General features: G+C 45.3%; 2 protein-coding genes and 1 pseudogene across 7 annotated transcripts in view; 1 reads left to right on the plus strand and 2 right to left on the minus strand.

Annotated features, from left to right (window-relative positions):
* The window catches only part of gnb1a (guanine nucleotide binding protein (G protein), beta polypeptide 1a), a 33,028-nt gene extending 24,313 nt beyond the window's left edge, over nucleotides 1-8,715 (minus strand). Inside the window, exon 1 of one of the 2 annotated variants that reach the window (XM_061844882.1) lies at nucleotides 8,148-8,715. The gene's annotated coding sequence lies outside the window, so the exon portion shown is untranslated. Of the gene's footprint in view, nucleotides 1-8,007; nucleotides 8,029-8,147 lie in introns of those variants that run through there. The other variant, XM_061844889.1, reaches the window with a different exon arrangement.
* Nucleotides 4,858-4,976, plus strand: LOC133497368 (5S ribosomal RNA; annotated as a pseudogene).
* A 4,998-nt stretch (nucleotides 8,716-13,713) lies between the features above and the next one.
* The window catches only part of cfap74 (cilia and flagella associated protein 74), a 71,837-nt gene continuing 62,621 nt past the window's right edge, over nucleotides 13,714-22,929 (minus strand). The window contains exons 38-39 of one of the 5 annotated variants that reach the window (XM_061844916.1): nucleotides 22,768-22,810; nucleotides 13,714-13,941 (exon numbers count right to left, since the gene is read on the minus strand). In XM_061844916.1, coding sequence (XP_061700900.1) covers nucleotides 13,913-13,941; nucleotides 22,768-22,810 — 72 coding nt within the window. In that variant the 3' untranslated portion in view covers nucleotides 13,714-13,912. Of the gene's footprint in view, nucleotides 13,942-14,262; nucleotides 14,637-20,433; nucleotides 22,811-22,929 lie in introns of those variants that run through there. The other 4 variants (XM_061844903.1, XM_061844934.1, XM_061844924.1 and 1 more) reach the window with 4 other exon arrangements.

The following is a 22,929-nucleotide window of genomic DNA, read 5'->3' on the forward strand; positions in this document are numbered from 1 at the left end:
TATTTCCCCACACACTGACAAGTGTAGGCACTTCATTACTCAAGATGTTGGTCACACTCATGGTGTCACAGCGAAACTAATATCACACCACAGCAAACAGAATAACATAACTAGCTAATAAAACAAAACCAATGACTGAAGAAATAATTTACATAAAAATCCACTTTAAACACTATTTACATGCTCCCAGCATGCTTTGTGGCAGTGAGGAGGACCTTGGCGCCGCAGAGCATGCTGGGAGGTTGTAAATAGCATTGAAAGTGGATGTTTTGTGTGAGCTTTCCACATGCTGCCGCGAAAGACAGTTAAGTCGGGTGTTTGACAGCAGCTGTGGCGGGCGGCGGCGTGGCCCTGTGCCACTTCCTTGTGAGCGCTGATTACGTTGTGTATTCAAACCTTGTTTTTCCATTTCACTTGTTGCCAGATCGTTGTGCGTGTATATGCGCGTTCACGAGCGTCAGCTAGTGTAACTGCCTCGTCCCATGTCATAGCATGACAGCCGTAAAGTCAAGTTAAGTTTTCATGTTATGCCACGTACAATTTTTGACATTGTTTCGTGTTTTTTGGTCCATGGATTTTGATCTTGTTATGCAAGAAAGAGCCTGAGAACTGATGAGACAATGGGGGTACCAGGTGCTGGAGACGGAGTAAAAATATTTTGTTAAAAAAAAAAAACTACAAAAAAAAAAAACTACCTACCGACCCTACTCCTGGAATGTAGGAAATCGGAACCACAGAATTTTTTTGTTTGTTTGGCCTTAACATGTTATGGCATCAATATATATTTTATTTCAATGTATTTCTTTGAATTTGGCTGTTCTGGGTGCTCATGACTTAAACATTAAGTGGCAGCTATGTATTTATACATGCCCAGTCTGCTGAGAAATCAAGAAGAGGAGAAGAAACATGATATCATGTGGACCAAATACTATGTGGTGAGCTGTAAACAAAGCGGATAAAAGAAGAGAAAAAAAAAAAGTGATTGAGAATGCAACACTATCCAAACCCAACTTCCTGGAACAGTCAGCTCAGTGATGGCAAGCGGTTCAGACAGTGACAGCCGACCCACTATCAAACTCTTTGCATAATTGACATTCGCTCAACAGAGCTACCTAGTACCAGCTAATGCTAACATAAGCAACTTTCCATTTAGTCTGCAAAAGGCAAACTACTATCTTGTCTTCCCGCCCAATGCAGCGCAAACAAAAACTCTTTGCCACAACAACAGCTCTGCGGCGTTGTTTTATTTAAATTACTGGAGCTGCAAGGATTCACAGATCTCTAGATCTTGATACGGGTCCTGCTCGATAATGTGCTTCACATTCAGGTTATTTTATGCGAACCAATAATAATAATAATAATAATAATCATGAAACCAGACTGATCAGATTAGCCAGTACTGCACACCAGTCGACCCTTATAAACCGCATTTTATGTTGATTTGTGATCCTGGATGGTAAGCTAGTAAAGCAATGGTTTGTGTTCAAAAGGTACAGTGAAACAAGACTTCTACTGGCACTTGCCATAGTCCAGCTGCTAAAAGAAAAGATTAGTTTCACTCTATAAGCACCAGTGGTGCATACCCACACATTATTTTGCCTGTCATCACTACCACTCGGTTCATTTCATTGACTCTTTGTAACTTCCTGTACAAATGAAGCCTTATATCAGGGGCAGGCAATTTACCAAATGGGCCATGTGATAAATTGAAATACTCCAAAAACCTTACCAATATACCAACCTCAATTGTGATCAATATTAACGTAAAGCGAAAAACACTATCGCTGTTCTAATTATGAAATGTATAAAATTGTAAGTAGTCAAATCATGTATCTACACATTACAGGATACACAAGCAGTAAGAAAAAAAAAATCTACAGCTATATATGCATAAATTTTTCTAAAATTCAAGTGTGCTGCCATTATGAGTAACAACTGCCTACTCAATGGACGTTGCAAGACTTAAGTATCAGATCATGATCAGGGCAAATCCCTTCTTCCCTCACAAAATACAAAAAAAAATCATTTTTTTGTTTTCACTGTCTAAAGTCCAATCAGACTAAACCTTTCCTGTTTCAGGTCAGTCAGGATCACCAACATTATATTTGTTAAATACCACGATGAGAGAGAAAATTTCTTAAAAGAATGTTTTGTTATTTTTTTTCAAGGTCAAAAGTTCACGTACATAAAAAGTACGGCAGTATGTCTGAAAAGAACATGGAGAAGCCAAGATGAAGTCATGGCTTTTGAAACCTCTGGATGAATTTAAGGCCACACCTCAAATACTGCTTACTTTTTGGAAATCATGGGGGGAAAAAAAATAAAAATAAAAAAATCAAAAGAAATCAGAGAAGGAATCGTGGAGCTCATCCTTGGGTGCAATTACCAGATGCACGAAGGTGCCATGTTCATCTGTAACAATTATACAAAAGTATTATCAAGGGAATGTCCAGCCATCACACCGCTCAGGAAGGAGGCGGGCTCCGTGTCCCAGAGAGGATGTGTTTTGATCCGAAATGTGCGAAATGCAAAAGCTAAAGACTTTGTGTAGATGCTGGATGAAGCTGGTAAGAAAGTGCAATTATAAAATCAGTGAAATGAGTCCAGTACAAAAAAAAGACAATACAGTTTAGAAAAAGATACTAAGACAAAGACCTTAACTTCTGGAGACATGTCCCGTGGTCTGATCCATTTAAAATGGAGCCATAACGGCCAAGGTTACATCTGGAGGAAAAAGGGGGAAGCATAGAGACCTCGGAATATCAGATCAACTATGACTCATGGAGGTGCCAGCATCATGTTATGGGGCTGTTTCGGTACAGAAGGAACTGAAGCTGTTCATAAAATATACGGCATCATGAAGAAAGAACATTGCATGGAGATAGTAGGGCAATGTCTCAAGACATCAGCCAGGAAGCTAAAATTTGGGGAGAAAATGGGTCTTCCAAATGGACAATGACCATAAGCATACTGCCAAAATTGTTAAAAACTGACTTGAGGTTAAAGTCAATGTCTTGAAGCGGTCATCATGAAGCTCTGACCTGAATCCATCAAACATTTGTGGCCAGATCCGAAAAGGGGTGTGCGAGCAAGCCAACCGAAAAACCTGACTCAGTTACACCAGTTCCATCAGGGGGAATGGGCCAGGATTCTACCGGTGTACTGTCAGAAGCTTGCGGAAGGTTACTTAGTGCTTGACCCAAGTCATGCAGTTCAAGGGAAATGCTACTTGATAAAGGAAATGTATGTAAACTTTTGACCTTGAAGAAAATGTAAAATTCTCTAAGAAATTCTCTCCTTATTGTGGCATTTAACAAAATTAAATAGTTTTGGTGTCTGAGTGACCTGAAAAAGGAAAGGTTCAGTCTGACTTGACTTCAGACAGTGAGACAAAAAAAAAAAAAAAATGAAGCGCGTTTGCAGTGTATGTCAACTTCTGGCTTCAACTGTGGATATGTAGTAACTAAATGCAGATAACTGGCCACAATTTTCTTTCAATTTTGATCTACCAGATTTCACCCAACTGGATGTCGCGGAAGTTTACCAAAACCGCAAATTGTTTCACAAAAACTCATCCTTATTTTATAATGATAATGTTCTCAGTAAATCCCTTTACTGTATTTTTTTTATTATTTTATCCTCAATTTAGATGAGATTTGGTGGTTATGACGAAGACGAAAATGCTACTGGATTTCAGCATCCAAAATCATAAGTTTGCACGATTTCAAGATGATTGAAGGGTATAGCGACGTGACAAACTTATTATTCTTCTTTTCTGCTAATTGAAATATAAACTATATGATTAGTTTGCTCTCGGTTTAGCCGAGAATGAAATGGCTCAAGGAGACGTTCCATTGAAAAAAATCTGAAAATAATCTCAATTAAGAAACATCCAGCCATTTTCTACCAAAAAGTCAAGGTTTTGCTCACACATTACCGATTGATGTACCATGATTTCTGGAAAAGTACATTTTGTCTGATTTGTGACACAAGTGTCATAAAATCCTTTACCTTATCTGATTCTTAAAAACTAGCGCTCATTTTGTGTTTCAAACTTCAATCCATCGATATGCTTTGATTGAAATTTTTAGTAACATGCTTACACCATGCAGGAGTTAAACATTTTGGGGAAAAAAGGGGGCCCAATATTGCTGGCATTGTTGGTAAAGGGTTTTGGAAATTTGAACAATAATGTTCAGATCTCAAAAATAAATGCACTGCAAATTTTCCATAGCCGGTTAGAGACTGAGGATGGGCCTGATGTGGCCCACAGGCCATATAATGGTCAGGCGTTCATTACTTTGACAGACACTAGTATCCCTTTTGATAAATAACGGAATATTTTTGGTCATTTTATGACTACGCTGCCATCTATGAAAGGTTTTCAGGCAACAACCTTCTAATGGTGCCAAGTACAATCTCTAAATTATTTACATAGAAACTGAAATGGTCTCAGAGCACCAGTGAATCTTCTTCACCGCTAAAGGACCATCAGTGGTTCCTATCACCCATAGAGTATGAATAGACATGTGCTAAAATAGCATGTACGTCATTTAATGGCACACTCACACCTGACTATTATTATTACTACATTTTGATGCAGTTAACCCTTCCCTGTCTCTTGCTGGTGCACAGTCTTTACTGCAATTTCTGAATAAAGTCTAGTTTAAGTCCTTCTGGTCATTTCTATTGTGCAAGGTGGTGGTTATAAGTCCAAGTGGAAGTAATGAACACAACATGGTCAGGTTTGGCACCCAAGGAGGCACTTGCCATCACTACCTGGCTGGAATGTTCATTTGATTATAGAAAATTTCCAATGGATGGGTGGGAATACCCTGTGATAAGGAGACCACTGATGCTTACGGCCATCCTATCCTGAGAACGCCCGATCTTGTCAGATCTCGGAAGCCAAGCGGGTTTGGCCCTGGTTAGTACTTGGATGGGAGACCGCCTGGGAATACCAGTTGCTGTAAGAGTCTCTCCCCGGCTAAATGCAGAAGGGTTGAGTCAGGAAGAGCACCCGGCGTAAAACTGTGCCAAACAAATATGCGTTCATCTAAGATGATACGCTGTGGCAACCGCTAACGGGACAAGCCGAAAGGAAAAAAGGAGATAAGGAGACCACTGATGTGGTTAGATCAATGAGAGTAAGTCAGTCAAAGGTGGGTGCCGTCTGATTTAGAAGTTTCCTCAGTCTGGGGGTCCACTCTAAGCATCAAAGTGCAAAAATTCTCTCTCTCCGAAGCTGGGAGGACAGAGGAAACAGATGAAGAATGAAATACCAAACACCAGCCAAGAGGTCAATGAAGTGGTCAGTATATTCATTGTAATACAAATGCAGAGGAAGTCAAAAATGCATTCGTCCCAAGTCAGGATGGTCCAAACAAATCAAGATGGTGCATCAATTAATGACAGTATAATTCCAACTTCTTCCCAAAAATGTATAGAAAAAAATAATTCAAACTAGCTGAAAATACTGTTTGTTGTGGGGAAAAATAAAAATCTACATTGACCAGTCATATAATTCCAGAGTTGAACACTAAGAATAAAATCCCATTTCTATCCCACAATTCAAGATTAAAAATTCATATCGTAGTGACAATTCTTTTTTGAAAACAAAAGACACCTTCTGAGAAAATATGGATAATAACAGTAACACCCATCCTATTAAGATGCGCTGCATACTTATGAAAGATACACACATATAGAAAATGTCAAAGTAATGTTGATTTAGTGAAATAAATTGTGATCTGGACGATTTTACAGATTAACAATTCCTAATGCAAGCTCCTAATTCCCCTTTTAACTGGTGTGTGATTGGACTGAACCACCCAAGTTGGACTATAGTGAAAACATGCCTTTGTTCAAATAAAGTCAGAAATTTGGCATTCAGATGTGTGAGTAATTGTCATTTGATACTTAAGTGACAGATAAAAAAAAATATTCAGGAGGTGCCAGTGACTTATTCGTAATTTTCAAGAGAACGTTAAGACTTGTTTCAAGCATTAACTCTGCTCATCCTCTAAATTCCAGTTCTACCTTGCACACGTTACATCAATCCTTTACTTTTAATAAAGGTTTGATCTCAAAAGCAAACATCATGGATTCAAAGCAAATCATTCAAATAAGGGATATGAGCTCATTGGGGAGTTTTGTTCAGAAAGATGACCAAATCTTGAGGATGGCTGGTGTAATTCTTACAAAATATTGGGGCACTAAAAAAATTTCCAAACGCCCATGTACACACATTGCAAAAAGTAATGTCTAAATGCACACATTGCATGTGTTCAGAAATGAAATTGTAGTTATTCACGATCGTCAACTCCCTACTTATGTTGTCAGACGTCTCACTACATTCGCCTCGCGAGGAAACAAATAGGCTTTAAACAACATGGGTTGAGCAAAAAAAAAAAACAAAAAAATTCATACATAGTTTTATTTTCTTTTATGATTTCAGGGTAAACGAACGAAGGCGAGCGGGCCCGACTCTCGCCTGCCGTCTCTACGAGTGGCAGAAAGCCTCCGAACGCCATCTTGTTGAGTGCAGCAACTCGGGCCCTCGATACAGGAACCCATTCATTGGAGGCGGTGCAGGAAGGGGGGGGCACAACCGAGGAAATACGAACGGTTATATTTAAGAGAGGTGCAAAAACAGGAAAAAAAATAATAATCGACAACGCGACTTCAATTTGACCACCTATTCGCGAGTTCTCCGGGCCGACGGAAAAAATGGCTCAGCGGAATCTCGTTGCCCCTCATTTGGGGAGGAGGCGCACGATTCAGCAACACGTCCTGCTAGCCCCTCAACCATTTCTCAACTTTAAACTAAATGTAATACGCACGCTGAGCCATTTTCAGGCTTTATCTTGACCTGAGAAATATCATTTCATCGGGTTTTGTGTTCACGCTGTACAAACTGAGGCGGCCCACACCGATGTAGCCGCTAACAGCTCGCCCCTGTGACACAGCCGAGCGAGCTCGAGATAACAGGATTGCACCGAGCCAATTATGCTCATTTGCTCGACTTTACACCGAGAAGTTCACCCACGACCAGAAAAAAAAAATGCATATAGTAAAATTTGGACGCTACGGGCCCAGGACCAAAAACCCCATGTAAACCCCTTGCGATTTGAAACAAGCCTATCATGGTGTCATAGGCTAATTATGCTACAATTAAGTTATATCCCCCGTGCGGCCTGATTATTGTTCCGGTTAAAGTCGAATTCGGTCCAAAAGCAAGCTCCACTCGCGGTAATAAGGGCGGCTAATTTGACACTCAGAAAAGAAAAATCCTCCAGCTACAAAACTGTGTTACGCAAATAATCTGAGCGGAGCAATTAATAGTAACACCCTCGAGGTTTAAGCAAACATAAGTTTGCAAAATACCCCCTCCACCCCCCCCCCCAAAAAAAAAACATGGCCCAGTTTTGTCACGATTGAGCGAAACACACCCATCGCGAGCCACGACAGGCTCCGGCCAGCGCTGGGCTAACTTGCTCGGACTCGCTACGAAAAAACAGGGGGTGGTGGTGGTGATTCGGCTTTGGCGAAGAAGCCATTTTTAGACTCGTTGCGAGCTGCACGATGCTACGATTTGCACCGAGACGAGGAGAAACCTTAAATTCGATTCGTTTCAAAACGTTCCCCTGGGGAGCAGAAATCGCGTCGGTCATCCGAGTTTTACAACAAGTTTTAAGGGGGAAGCCCACCGGGCGTACGAGATGTCTGGGCTAGCATTGCGTGAAGCAAAGACGTGGAAAATATGGGCCGACGTGTCGACTTGTTGGCGATAACCGGGACGGGAATCCTGATTAGCTTTCATTTTGCACAGCAAAGTGGTCGCGTTTGCTGGTGAAACAGGGCGTAGACGAGCATTATTACCAAATAACCCAGTAGCACAGTTCCCATTTACCACTGGGAGCCTTCATGCCAAAGTTACACAAATGTTCCGATTGTCTTAAACCAATGTGGTCTTCCATACACCATACTGGTTTAGCGATGACTTACCGTTAGCGAGGGGCAGGCTAACGTCAACCCAACTAGTTAACCCCTTAACTCGGGTCATCTCCGCATCCTTAGCTAGCGACGTATAGAAATTATCAAGTTGTTTTTTTTTTTTAAATAAAAAATACCACAGTACTCCTTACCTGCTTTCAGATGGAATCAGCGCTTGGAGAGGGAAAAAAAAATCACATTAGCTGGAAACAAGAAAAGCTCGTCTTCTCCTCTCTCCAGTCGGGGCGTTCGGATGTAGCTCAAGCGTTGCTAGCGAAGAGCGGCACTCCCCGAACGAACAGTTTTGACCCGCCGAAGTGGGGGGGGGGGTTGGGTGGCGGGGGCGCACGCACACACAACCGGCACGGTCGAGCAGCTACGAGGCGGTGTTTTACCCCTAGAATAGGTGCTTTAGAGTCCCGCGTGAAAACTCAACAAATGTCCACCTGAACCGCACAAAATCCCTTCGTTCTAGCGGCGTCGTCGTCCGTTTTTTTTTCTTCTTCTTCTTCCTTCCTCGGCGGGCGTCGGGATCTCAGCGGCGTCTTCCTGCGGCCATCAAACAGCAGAGATGGGCGCGGTAACCCTGCACTCGGCTCCGGGAAACCCCACGCGCTCGGGAGGCGTCACGGCGCGCGCGGCCAAGGGTCGGCGGACCACTTCAAGGAATCGGGAAATGCCGCCATCTTCGGCGACTCCTGACGCGTTCACGGTGCACCGAAAGTGGCTGTTTATGACAACAAAGATTGACCCCCCCCCCAAAAAAAACAAACAAACAAACCCAAAACCAGTAAAGCTTTATTAATTCAAAGTTGCGTTTCAAGCCAGGTTTAGGGTTTTAACAATTAGCTTCTAGCCGGGGTTTAGGTTTCAAGTTTACCCAGCTAAAAAAAAAAAATTGTAGAACATTTCTAAAGAAATTCTACATAACTTTGGAACTCAAGTCCTATAGAATTTCTATAAACATTTTTGCTCTGTAGAATTTCTATAGAAAATCACACCAAAAGTTCTCACAGAACTAGTTGTTCTGTACAAATTCTATAAAATTCTATAGTTTTTTGTAGATTTTTTTTTTAGCAGGGTAGGGTTAATGAACAAATTGACAAATATTTTGATAATTCATTTTTTTTCACCTGTTGTTTTAACCCGAAATTGGCAAAATCCACTGATTCCAGGCTCTCAACTGTAAATATTTTCATGTTTCTATCATCCTTCATTTAGAGTTTTAACAAAGAGTTTAGGTTACGAGTTTACCCTGCTAACATTTTTTTTATTTTTTATAAAGAAATTCTATATAACTTTGGAGCCCAAGTCCTTTAAAATTTCTATAGAAACATTTTTGTTCTGTAGAATTTCTATAGAAAATCACGGCAAAAGTTCTAACAGAACAAGTTGTTCTGTACAAATTCTATATATTTTTTTTTTTAGCAGGGTAGAGTTTCTAATAGAGGTGTCACAAAGAATTAATGAACAAGTTGACAAATATTTTGATAATCGATGAATTTTTTTTCACCTGCTTTCACACGAAATTGTCCAAATCCACTGATTTCAGGCTCTCAACTGTAAATATTTTCATGTTTCTATCATCCTTCATTTCGGGTTTTAACAAAGAGCTTCTAGCCGGGGTTTAGGTTTCAAGTTTACCCTGCTAAAAAAATTCTGAGGAAATTCTATATGACTTTAGAACCCAAGTCATATAGAATTTCTATAGAAACATTTTTGCTCTGGAGAAATTCACAGCAAAAGTTCTAACAGAACTAGTTGTTCTGTACAAATTTTATAAAATTCTATAGTTTTCTATAGATTTTTTTTTTTAGCAGGGTAGGGTTTCTTGTTGAGGTGTCACGAGGAATTAATCAACAAATTGAGAAATATTTTGATAATTGATAAATTTTTTTGCACCTGTTTTAACACGAAATTGTCCAAATCCACTGATTCCAGGCTCTCAGTTGTCAATATTTTCATTTTTCTATCGTCCTTCATGACAAAGAATACATTTTCAAAAGTTTGCTTTGAAATTGGCAAACAATTATTTGTGTTACCCCCCACAGAGAAAAACAAGTCATTGAAAAGGACAAAAACAAATTCTATTATGAAAATAATCGTGGCGGCGCGGTGATTCAGTTGGTTAAGTGTTCCGAGGACCCGGGTTCGATCCCAGCCCTGCCTTTGTGGAGTGTGCATGTTCTCCCCGTGGCTGCGTGGGTTTCCTCCGGGCACTCCGGTTTCCTCCCACATCCCAAAAACATGCAACATTAATTGGACACTCTGAATTGCCCCTCGGTGTGATTGTGAGTGCGGCTGTTTGTCTCGATGTGCCCTGCGATTGGCTGGTGATCAATTAAGGTTTGGAGCCCTGTGGAAAAAAAAACTTTAATACTGCAAAAATGAAATCTTAATCAACCCTTTTCTTTGCCGCTTATCCTCACAAGGGTTGCGGGGAGTGCTGCAGCCTATCCCAGGTGTCAACGGGCAGGAGGCGGGATACACCCTGAACTGGTCGTCAGCCAATCGCAGGGCACGTAGAGACAAACAGCCGCACTCACAATCACACCTATGGGCAATTTAGAGTGTCCAATTAATGTTGCATGTTTTCTGGATGTGGGAGGAAACCAGAGTTCCGGGACAAAACCCAAGCAGGCACGGGGAGAACGTGCAAACTCCACACAGGCGGCTCAGTAATTGCAAAATTATTCAGTTTACATGATTTCTACTTATCACATTAGTTTTTAAATCGGATTAATCAATGGAATAATCAATATCAAATCGATTCTAAACATCTGAATGTGACGGGCCTAGTTTAAAAAATGAATTGAGTGTTTCAAATCATGGCATCAAGCCGGGCCCAGCGGTTTTAAACAAGGGTGAAGGGAGGTTCCAAATTAGGTTTTCAAGATCGGCGTTCGGTGGTTATGCAGTGCTAATTAAAATCTATGTTGTCGGTGGCCATTTTTACCCAGTTTCCACGTGGTGCTTGTTCTTGTGTGTGTTATTTGCATTGGCTGGCGACCAGTCCAGGGTGCATGCCTCGCCTCCTGCCAAAAGAAAGCCGGGATAGGCTCCGGCACTCCCCGCGACCCTCGTGAGGATTAGCGGCAAAGAAAATGGATGGATGGATGATATCATCTGAATCCAACTGATCATGCGTTTCACTTTCTGAAGACAAAACTGAAGGGAAAACCTCCCGAAGAAGAAGCGGGAAGTCAAAACAGTTTCACTAGCTAGGCCTGGAAATCCTCCACCAGGGTCGACTTTCCCAATTTTTATGGACCTTGCTGAAGCTGAGAAAATGGCCGTCTATCTGATTTACATGAGCGCAACAACCGCTACACCCAGTACTGTACGGTGTTATTTGCATGCCAAAAGAGATGGTCTGGCACAGGACTTAACTTTGGATGCGTACCTCACTGAATGGTTCAATGGATAGAGAAATTGTTCTCTGGTTGAAGCTGAGAAATCAGCAGGGATTTACTTCCCGTGCATATTTATGGATTGGAGACATACAGAGACACCTCCCTCATAATGATCTGTAGTCTAGGTGTCGTGGTCCCAGGACGGTTCTTAGTGGATACTCGATTAAAGTGTGAGTTGGAGATGTGGATCTTGTCTTTCGGGAGTGTCTTAATCCAATTTTGTAGTTATCTGACCTGATTTTCATGTTTTTGGACCTTGCCTTTTGCAATGTTTTTATGTTTTTGTGCTTTTGCCTTTTTGGACTGCTACCTGTGTACCGACCTCAGCCTTGAATTAAACCACCCTTGAAAACCATGTCCGCGCCTCAGAGTCCTGCATTTGTGTCTGACCCCATGTCCGTGACAGCTTGTTTGCGGGTCTAGCAGCATGTTCGTCCCCAAGTTTTTTTTTTCTTTTACGTACAAGGCTTGCGCATCTTTCACATTTGCTCACTCTTCTGACACACCCACGCGTAACCTGGAAATTTGGGTACAACCACCAAAGAGGTGTGACTGATCCAAGTTTCAGACTGGCTGTAAATCGTGGAGCATGTAGCCGGGTTCCTGAAAGTGTTAAAATGATCCTTCCATGGTATCAAAAGTAGCCTTTTCATTAACAAAATCCTTTCCAAGCATAACAATGTTCCATTTCAAAGAAACTCAGGCAGAAACTCTCCAAGAACTCCCAAGAGAAATGGATTTAAGGATTGTGAAGCTGCTGTGAAATCAGGGTTTTCATCTCACACCGTAGTCGTTTTTCATTGAGAGCGTTTTTGATTTCGTTTAATATGTCCTCCGACTTCTCCAAATTCAATAAATGGCAGTTTTCAGTTCTGTAAAATCTGTCAAATGTCTTGAAACTCTGTTGTGTATAACTATTGGTCATAATGTAACTTGAATTGTTTTTCTCTATGATTTCAGTAAATGTTCCCTTAATGCTGCAAATTCAATAAATTTGGATTTTTAGTTCTTTAAAACCTGTTAAATGTCTAGAAATTCTGTTGTACTTAATTGAAAGTGTACTATGCGTTTTTTATACAGAAAAACACTATTATTAGGAGGTTTGCTCAAAAACATTTGAATTATTTTCTGACAGTTGATGACTTGAATTATGACAGCTGTCATTTGTATCAAGTGTTTAGGAAAATGAGAGATGACTCATTTGCATAATTATTTGGAACACAGTGTAATAAAGGGCCGTGCTTGCCGTTCTATTGCTCCACACTGCCCCGCAAACTTCCTTGTGCAACAGACCGTGCGAGAATCTAATGTATTTGACTCCGGCATCAAATCAAATAAAAACAAAAGATTCATTATCTGGCTCACTATTGCGCCCTTATGATTGTAGTTCTAATAGTGAGCGCGGCACTTTCAAAAATATTTGCACCGTCAAGACGTCAGCTTGAGAATCAGCGCCAGTGCAGGAATGCAGAACGCAAGTGGAGAAAATCTAAGCTCTAAACTGACTAGGAGCTCTACAGACAAAGTCTTTGTAATTTCACCCAAGAGTTAGTCAGCAACTTCAACTATACTCAGACTCTGTTTGCTGTGGTTGACGAGAACCCGCCCGCCCCCAACTCCTAGAGCTGATAAAGGAATTTGCCTATTTTAGTGAAAACAAAATAAATATAAGCACAAATCAGAAAAATGATAACCTGATACGAGATCTGAAGCTAAGCAGAGAAAACTATTACAATGTCAGAATTTGACACAGTTGATCAAAAAACTGTAGAGAAAACCTGTTCAGCGGCTGAAACCATCATCGAGCTGTCTTGACTCAATACCATCTGACTTCCGAACAAATCACTTCTTGAACCGCCTCCTGGAACGGATTGTGGTCGAGAACCGAGGCTGTACTAGGTACTATTAGGTTTAGTAGGTTTACTTTTTCCACACTGGGTCAGGTAGCTTTGAATACTGGCCCTCCCTCCCCATACATAAAATCAGTATACAGTACAAGAACTTCATTTTATGTTTACTTGTATCATCAGTTGAATAACTTTTATATTTTGACAGTACATTCAAACATTAAAGATGTGATATATCTAATAAAATGCTAATTTGAGAAGAGGAAATGTTAGTTTTTCTCTTGGCGCTGTAGGTTTGGACAATAACAGGATAGAAATAACAAAACCCGAAATTGTGGAAGGTTCATAGAAAAGTGAAATGACCCCCGTCACCCACGCGAGCTTGTTTTCGCGATCACCACTGATTTGTCGAGCATCGTGAGCACGTACGGTCGCCGCCATTTAATCAAGTCCCTGATCAAAGCATGAGTTTGAAACACTAACCCAGTGTGTGTTTGCTTGTCACGCAGAGTCTGGGTGTGAGTTCCACCGGGACTCATCTGGCCAAGGTGACTGCCGCTGTGATTTGGTTGCCCCTGGATACGCTCCCGCCTGTCTGCACGCGTGCGTTGCGAAGCGACTTACGCCGGCTTTCGGGCCACCCGGGGGAGAAGTTATTCATCCGATTTGACGCTTTTTGACGCAATCTGAGCACAAAAAAAAAAAGGGGGGGGGGCTGTGCTGTGCAGGTATCAGATATCAGATATGGGGATATCAGTAACATTTTCTTTCAAATAATAAATTACTGAATTAATTATAAAGCTTAATTTTAGTGTATTACAGTGTACAACTAAAATTGTGCCAATTTGAAAATTTAATTAGATGCCACAATTGGAGGTTCATTGATCATCATGAACCCCCCCGCCCAAAATGTGTTGCATCTCAGCTTAATGGTGAGTGTGATTGTTAGATATCAACCAAAATATTAAAAACAGCTCTCAACAACATGCAATGCAGTTGACACCTCTGCAACCTATTTAAATGTTTTATTATTTTTAGATATATCATGAAATCATATTGCCGGGGATCAGATCGCCAAGGTCAAGGTGAGAAGCTCGGTCATCTCTTGAGGGGCTCAGTGTCGAGCCGCAACTCCTCCGCATGGAGCAGAGCCAGATGAGGTGGCTGGGGCATCTGATTCGAATGGCTCCCGGACGTCTCCCTTGTGAGGTGTTCCGGGCACGTCCCACCGGAACGAGACCCCGAGGACGACCCAGGAAACGCCGGAGAGACTGTCTCTCGGCTGGCTTGGGAACGCCTCGAGATCCCTCCGGAAGAGCTGGAAGAAGTGGCTGGGAAAAGGAAGTCTGGGTATCCCCGCTGAAGCTACTTCTCCTGTGACCTGACCCGGAAAAGCGGTAGAAAATGGATGAATGGATGAAATTATATTAATATAAGACTCCCTCTCTGAAAATCTCAGTTGAACATTCATTAACTCTGTAATTATTTAAATAATGAACGTCATTCTGTCCCCAGAGCCAGTTTCTGTAGCCGGGGATCGGCCTTTGGCCACCTCCCAACTCACTTCACACTTGACCCCTATGGCCCCTCTCACAGGTGGTGAGCCCATGGGAAGGGGGACCCACCCATGCTACCCTTTCGGGCTGTGCCCGGCCGAGCCCCAAGGGTGCAGAACCGGCCACCGGGCGCTCGCCTTCGAGCCCCACATCCAAGCCTGGCTCCAGGGGGGCGGGGGGTGACCCACGTCCGGGCAAGATAAACCAAGATCCAATTTTTGTACTCATCATATCAATCACCAACTCCAAATCCGAGACTGTGGCCCTCAGTCGGACAAGGGTGGTGTGCCCTCTCCAGGTCGGGGATAAGATCCTGCCCCAAGTGGAGAAGTTCAAGTATCTTGAGTGAGGGAAGAATGGAGTGGGAGATCGACAGATGGATCGGTGCAGCGTCTGCAGTGATGCGGACTTTGAATCGGTCCGTTGTGGTAAAGAGGGAGCTAAGTCGAGCCGCTGCTCCTCCGCATTGAGAGGAGCCAGATGAGGTGGCTGGGGCATCTGATTCGGGGTGCCTTCTGGACGCCTCCATGGTGAGGTGTTCTGGGCAAGTCCCACCGGAAAGAGACCCCGAGGACGACCCAGGACACGCTGGAGAGACTGTGTCTCTCGGCTGGCTTGGGAACGCCTCTGGATCAGCTGGAAGAAGTGCCTGGGGAAAGGGAAATCTGGGTATCCCTGCTGAAGCTACTTCCTCCGTGACCTGACCTGGAAAAGCAAGAGCTGATGGATGGATGGATGGATGGAAGAGCAAACCCAGAGTCCTGTGGCAGAAAACAGAAGACAACCATCAAAATGGATTGGAAAATAACCAGAATGGCAAAGGCCAGAAAGAGACCCCGAGGACGACCCAGGACACGCTGGAGAGACTATGTCCATCGGCTGGCTTGGGAACGCCGCGGGATCCCTCTGGAAGAGCTGGAAGAAGTGGCTGGGGGAAGGGAAGTCTGGGTATCCTTGCTGATGTTACTTCCCCCGCGACCCGACCCGGAAAACCGGTAGATAATGGACGGATGGACGTCATCGTGTTCATCGGGTGTACCTAATTCTGTGGCTGGTTGATGTAGATATGATTATTTTTACAAACCCAATGAGTGTTCACATAAAGTTTGAGGACCACCACAGTCGGAGGCAGTAAATGGCATCATCGCTCAGTATTAGCAAAAGAGATCAGCGCAAAAATCAGATTAGATAAAGTGGCAAAATAACGGCAATATTGTCTAATATGATGTAGGACGCGCTCCGTAAAAGCCCGAGACATTACACGAGGCTAAGCTCATAATGACCTTGCTTTTTTTTTCATAGGCAGGTTGGGGTGCATTAATCTGCTTTAGTATAATCTCCTCCAATCTGTGATAAATGCTTACTGCACGTATCTGAGAGGAGGCAGAAGAGGTCATCGGACTACTCTGCGCCATTGCTGACATCTGCTGTTCACATGCGCAAACCATAAGAGCATTTTGTTGCCATAATCGCTTTTTGGTCCCTTCCCTTTGAGGTTTTAGGTCGGCGACTACCTGCTCGTCGGAGTCAAATGAAATATTAGCCATGAACTCTTCATGATGCTGTTTATATTGTCTGATAGTTTCTTAATGAAGAGAGAGACAATTATATGGCAGATGTCGTATTGCTCAAACAAATCTAATGGTGGAGCTTTTGAACACTATCGTATGTTCAAATGCTTTTGTATGATAAAAATCTTAATGTAAAGTCACTCATTATCAATTTAACAAATGTTAACTTCTTCTTGCTCCTTTTTGGACCGTTAGTACATGGTGTTTCAGTACTGCGCAAGTCTATTGTATACATATTTTTTTTCTATAGTTTTCTATTCCATGTTTAAAATAAAACTTCCATCCATCCATTTTCTTGGACACTTATCCTCACAAGGGTCGCGGGGAGTGCCGGAGCCTATCCCAACTGACAACAGGCAGGACGCGGGGTACACCCTGAACTGGTATCCAGCCAATCGCAGAGCACATTGAGACAAACAACAGTTGCCCTCACAATCAGACCTAGGGGCAATTTAGAGTCTCAAATTAATGTTGCGTGTTTTGGGGATGTGGGAGGAAACCAGAGTGCCCGGAGGAAACCCACGCAGGCACGGGGAGAACATGCAAACTCCACAAAGGTGGGTCCGGGATTGAACCCGGGACCTCAGAACTGTGAGGCCAACGCTTTCCAGCTGATCCACCGTGCTGCCAAAATAAAACTTCAATCTCACGTTCCTGTCCAGGAGGAGGTGGCGGCGATGGTGTCGCCGCCTTCTCACGTTGCTGTCCGGCAGGTGGCATCAGTTCCCCAGCCGCCTCACGTTGCCGTCCAGGAGGGGGCGATGGCACCACGGCCTCCTCACGTTCCCGTCCAGGAGGAGGTGGAGTTGGTGATGCTGCCTCCACCTTCTCACGTTCCTGTCCAGGAGGTGGCAACGGTTCCTCAGCCGCCTCACGTTGCCGTCCAGGAGGGGGCGGTGGCACCACGGCCTCCTCACGTTCCCGTCCAGGAGGAGGTGGAGTTGGTGATGCTGCCTCCGCCTTCTCACGTTCCTGTCCAGGAGGTGGCAACGGTTCCTCAGCCGCCTCACGTTGCCGTCCAGGAGGGGGCGATGGCACCACGGCCTCCTCACGTTCCCGTCCAGGAGGAGGTGGAGTTGGTGATGCTGCCTCCGCCTTCTCACGTTCCTGTCCAGGAGGTGGCAACGGTTCCCCAGCCGCCTCACGTTGCCGTCCAGGAGGGGGCGATGGCACCACGGCCTCCTCACGTTCCCGTCCAGGAGGAGGTGGAGTTGGTGATGGTGCCTCCACCTTCTCACGTTCCTGTCCAGGAGGTGGCAACGGTTCCTCAGCCGCCTCACGTTGCCGTCCAGGAGGGGGCGGTGGCACCACGGCCTCCTCACGTTCCCGTCCAGGAGGAGGTGGAGTTGGTGATGCTGCCTCCGCCTTCTCACGTTCCTGTCCAGGAGGTGGCAACGGTTCCTCAGCCGCCTCACGTTGCCGTCCAGGAGGGGGCGATGGCACCACGGCCTCCTCACGTTCCCGTCCAGGAGGAGGTGGAGTTGGTGATGCTGCCTCCGCCTTCTCACGTTCCTGTCCAGGAGGTGGCAACGGTTCCTCAGCCTCAGCCGCCTCACGTTGCCGTCCAGGAGGGGGCGGTGGCACCACGGCCTCCTCACGTTCCCGTCCAGGAGGAGGTGGAGTTGGTGATGCTGCCTCCGCCTTCTCACGTTCCTGTCCAGGAGGTGGCAACGGTTTCTCAGCCGCCTCACGTTGCCGTCCAGGAGGGGGCGATGGCACCACGGCCTCCTCACGTTCCCGTCCAGGAGGAGGTGGAGTTGGTGATGCTGCCTCCGCCTTCTCACGTTCCTGTCCAGGAGGTGGCAACGGTTCCCCAGCCGCCTCACGTTGCCGTCCAGGAGGGGGCGATGGCACCACGGCCTCCTCACGTTCCCGTCCAGGAGGAGGTGGAGTTGGTGATGCTGCCTCCACCTTCTCACGTTCCTGTCCAGGAGGTGGCAACGGTTCCTCAGCCGCCTCACGTTGCCGTCCAGGAGGGGGCGGTGGCACCACGGCCTCCTCACGTTCCCGTCCAGGAGGAGGTGGAGTTGGTGATGCTGCCTCCGCCTTCTCACGTTCCTGTCCAGGAGGTGGCAACGGTTCTTCAGCCCAGCCGCCTCACGTTGCCGTCCAGGAGGGGGCGATGGCACCACGGCCTCCTCACGTTCCCGTCCAGGAGGAGGTGGAGTTGGTGATGCTGCCTCCGCCTTCTCACGTTCCTGTCCAGGAGGTGGCAACGGTTCCCCAGCCGCCTCACGTTGCCGTCCAGGAGGGGGCGATGGCACCACGGCCTCCTCACGTTCCCGTCCAGGAGGAGGTGGAGTTGGTGATGGTGCCTCCACCTTCTCACGTTCCTGTCCAGGAGGTGGCAACGGTTCCTCAGCCGCCTCACGTTGCCGTCCAGGAGGGGGCGATGGCACCACGGCCTCCTCACGTTCCCGTCCAGGAGGAGGTGGAGTTGGTGATGCTGCCTCCGCCTTCTCACGTTCCTGTCCAGGAGGTGGCAACGGTTCCTCAGCCGCCTCACGTTGCCGTCCAGGAGGGGGCGATGGCACCACGGCCTCCTCACGTTCCCGTCCAGGAGGAGGTGGAGTTGGTGATGCTGCCTCCGCCTTCTCACGTTCCTGTCCAGGAGGTGGCAACGGTTCCCCAGCCGCCTCACGTTGCCGTCCAGGAGGGGGCGATGGCACCACAGCCTCCTCACGTTCCCGTCCAGGAGGAGGTGGAGTTGGTGATGCTGCCTCCGCCTTCTCACGTTCCTGTCCAGGAGGTGGCAACGGTTCCTCAGCCGCCTCACGTTGCTGTCCAGGAGGGGGCGATGGCACCACGGCCTCCTCACGTTCCCGTCCAGGAGGAGGTGGAGTTGGTGATGCTGCCTCCGCCTTCTCACGTTCCTGTCCAGGAGGTGGCAACGGTTCCTCAGCCGCCTCACGTTGCCGTCCAGGAGGGGGCGATGGCACCACGGCCTCCTCACGTTCCCGTCCAGGAGGAGGTGGAGTTGGTGATGCTGCCTCCGCCTTCTCACGTTCCTGTCCAGGAGGTGGCGACGGTTCCCCAGCCGCCTCACGTTCCTGTCCACGAGTACCAGCGGCGACCGGTCCGCGGCCGTCCCACGCCCTTGTCTCGACGGCGACAAGAGCTGGGGAGTTCTGATGAGCCACCCCGGAGTTGGAGAGACTTCGGGATGGCTGTGATGGTAATGGTGGCGGTCATGGCTCTGGTCCTTCTCTCCATCATCCTATTCGTTCCTGAGGGCTCACAGCCGCTTCAGGACCTGGCCTCGTTGGTGACCAATCCACGGCTGCCTCCTGACCAAGCCTCGGTGGCGACCAGTCCCTGGTCGTCTCGCAACCACGGCGTGGGAGGTTCTCGTCCGGAGCAGTTGCCTGCCTCGTTCTGGTTCCTGCTTCGGCGTTTGGTTCCTCACAGAGGTCGTCCGCCCGAATCGCCCCGTGCGGACCCTGGTGCTTGGCGTCCGGGTCGTCCTCCTGACCTGTCCACCCGGACGCCTCGCGTTTGGTTGGTCTGGATGGCCACCAGACTGGTGTTCAGGGGGGCATGTACAAATATTTCGTTGCTGGATCTGTTCTTAGTCAAGAATAAATCCCACATAGTGATGGAGCCACTCAGATTTTTTCAATACACATACCAATATTTAAACTCATGACTCCTGGTTTTACATAAACTTGCAATCATTAACTATGATAAGAAAAATAAAAAGACAGCGAGTCGTCTCCATCGTATACTGAAGCGTGTTGCGGCCACACGTTAAACTTCGGTAAACTTCTCCGTGACACTTTTTTTTTTTTTAAATATGCATTGTTCTCAAATGAGTCCGGTGCACATTTAAAAAAGAGAAAGTAAACCGTCGGGATAGGCTTCAGCTCCCGTACACGGAAACGTGTTGGGGCCTTTGCGACAGACTTGTTTACTTTGTTTTTTTAAATACGCATTTGAAACATTTGAGAACAATGCGTATTAAAAAAAAAGTATCAGGGAGAGGATTACTGAATGACGCCCTGTGTTTTTTTTATTTTTTTTTAACACATTGTTCTGAGCCAATTTATTATTAACAACAAATTATAAATACTTCTTGGGTATTTGAGATTGAGAATGATAATTCCTGCCTTAAGTGAAGCAATTGCTACGCAGTCATTTGTATTTGGTTGGCATCATCCATCACGTTTAATTGCCGAAATCCATTGATTTTTTTCTGGTCTTTTCAGCTGGTATTCCACAGAATGATCTCTTTGAATATCTGTTTCGTCTGTTGTAACGACCAACAGCACAACAAGTCTCGGGCATTGTGAATATTCCGCTCCGGTTCAATGCCCCTCACGCTGTCGAGCAGCTTTTTGACCGGCAATATGGCGCCGTGAAAATGGTGACGTCACGTGCACGAGCTCTACACACCACGTCATGGTGGCTCTGCAGCTATTGAGAAAGCCACGGGGGAAGGCCCGAGAAGACAGAGACTCAAACCTGGGATCTTTTTACTGTGACGCCACAGTGGTAACCACTACATCACCACGCTGTTGTAAGAATTTCCTTTTTTTTCCACATCTGAAAATTAAGGCAGTGTAGAGACCACAGTTTACGGATGTGCTGCATTGCACTCTTACACAAAGTGCAACAAGAGTTGGGACACCTCATGACTTCAAGAAAGTTTTCCGGAAGAAAGATCATACAAAGATTACAAGTAGCGTGAAAAAGTATCGGCCCCCCACTCAAATTCTTATATTTTTGCATAGTTTCCGCCACTTTAATGGTGAAGATCATAAAACAAATGTAAATATCAAACATTTATAATCAAAGTGGGTAGCACAACTGGATAGAGCGTTGGCCTCACAGTTCTGAGGACCGGTGGAACGGATTAGGCTCTTTACATATAAAATGCGTTTCTACTTACGAAAAAAAAAATTCAGGTTACGAAATGACTTCCAGAATGGGTTAATTTCATAAGTAGAGGTACCAATGTATTCAAAGTGATACAAATAATTACCCTGTTGTTAAATCATGACTTAGTTGGAGCTAATCTCAAATTCTGCTTCATTTTCACTGATCACAACCCAGTCCGGGACCTTCCAAACATGTTCAGTCAAGAAATCACTCAAACAAAATCTGTCCCGACGAAATTAAATCAGACAAATGATCTAAAGCTCAACAATTTGACACGAGTCGTAGAAATTCCAAAAGAGTCGAGAAATAAAGTAATTGACGTCGATCGGTCCGGAAAGGGATACAAAAGCCATTTCCGAAGCAAACCAAAGGGGGAGACATAATCCTCGCGTGGAGAAGACGGAAGAGTGGAGAACATTCTCAGGTGTGGCCGGCCTAAGACAACCGCAAGAGAACGGCAGTGACTCATCCGGGAGCCACAAAGGAACCCAGGACAACTTGTAAAGTAGACCTTCAGGCCCCCTTGCCTCAGTTCAGGCCAGTGTTCATGACACAACAGTAAGGAACGATATGAAAGAGTGCTGAGGATGCCCAAACCAGATTTTAGTTTTAAGGTACGATTATTTTTTCCACAGAATCTTTTCTTTTAGGAAAGAAATCATGCTACGTGCCACTTGAACATTTCCCCACACAGGGCCAGAATTTGTTTTTTTCCAAAAGAATGAAATTCCCATTGAAGACTATTTTACTTTTATTGCACTTTTATTATTTGCTTAAATATGACCTTATACATTTAATCAACGGACAAAGTGTTGCCCATTTGCTAATCAGACGAGGATGTGTTGTGGAGCCGGTGGTTGTCCTTGATCTTGGTACGCAGAAAACCGGCTGGCGGGATGGGATACTAATAATAATCCCAGGTGTTACCGTGGAGACGAACGACACCAGATAAGGAGCGGAAAGTTACCATCCCGGCCCAGGATCTGACCACGGGGGGGGCAGCCACTTCTACCATGAACCCATACATATAAAAACCTCATGTTACTGGGCAGCTCTTGTCTTCTTCTTTGGCGATCCTGCCAGAAGACACACGTCTCGTGTGCAGCAGATACCGAGATAAGACCCGGACGTCTATACTGCACATTCCTTTGCCGTAAATCCATTTGCTGTTAACTTTTTCTAATCATTCGTGAACACGCCTAGGGTCCAAACTCGCAAATCCCTACACCATTCACAAAATTCAAAGTTCACTTGGATTATATTTGTCCGATATTTACATTTGTTGGATGATCTTAAATTATTTCGGTCACAGTCTGCGCTTGTGTCTACGTCACACAGATTTATTGTTGATATTCTCAACTACATCAGATAGGCAACACATTGTGGTGAACGATCTTTCTCTGTCTTCTGCCTCAATAAAAGAATATCGAGAAAAATAAAAGGAATCAGTCCACATGAGTGGAGACCAAAGCCATGAGGGTGACGTTGTACACTGTCGTTTCGTCACCTTTTACTGTGAGGGGCACGCACATCTGGACCACTTCATTGGGCTGAAACACAAATGATTGACATCGTTAAAACACAATAACTGGCAAGTAACTATTTGGAACGGTGTTAATTAGAAATGTCACTTGCTGTTTTGATGAGCTCCTGTGTTGCTTTTTTTTTT

Source organism: Syngnathoides biaculeatus, chromosome 2 (genome assembly GCF_019802595.1).
Source record: "Syngnathoides biaculeatus isolate LvHL_M chromosome 2, ASM1980259v1, whole genome shotgun sequence".
NCBI classification, from domain to species: domain Eukaryota; kingdom Metazoa; phylum Chordata; class Actinopteri; order Syngnathiformes; family Syngnathidae; genus Syngnathoides; species Syngnathoides biaculeatus.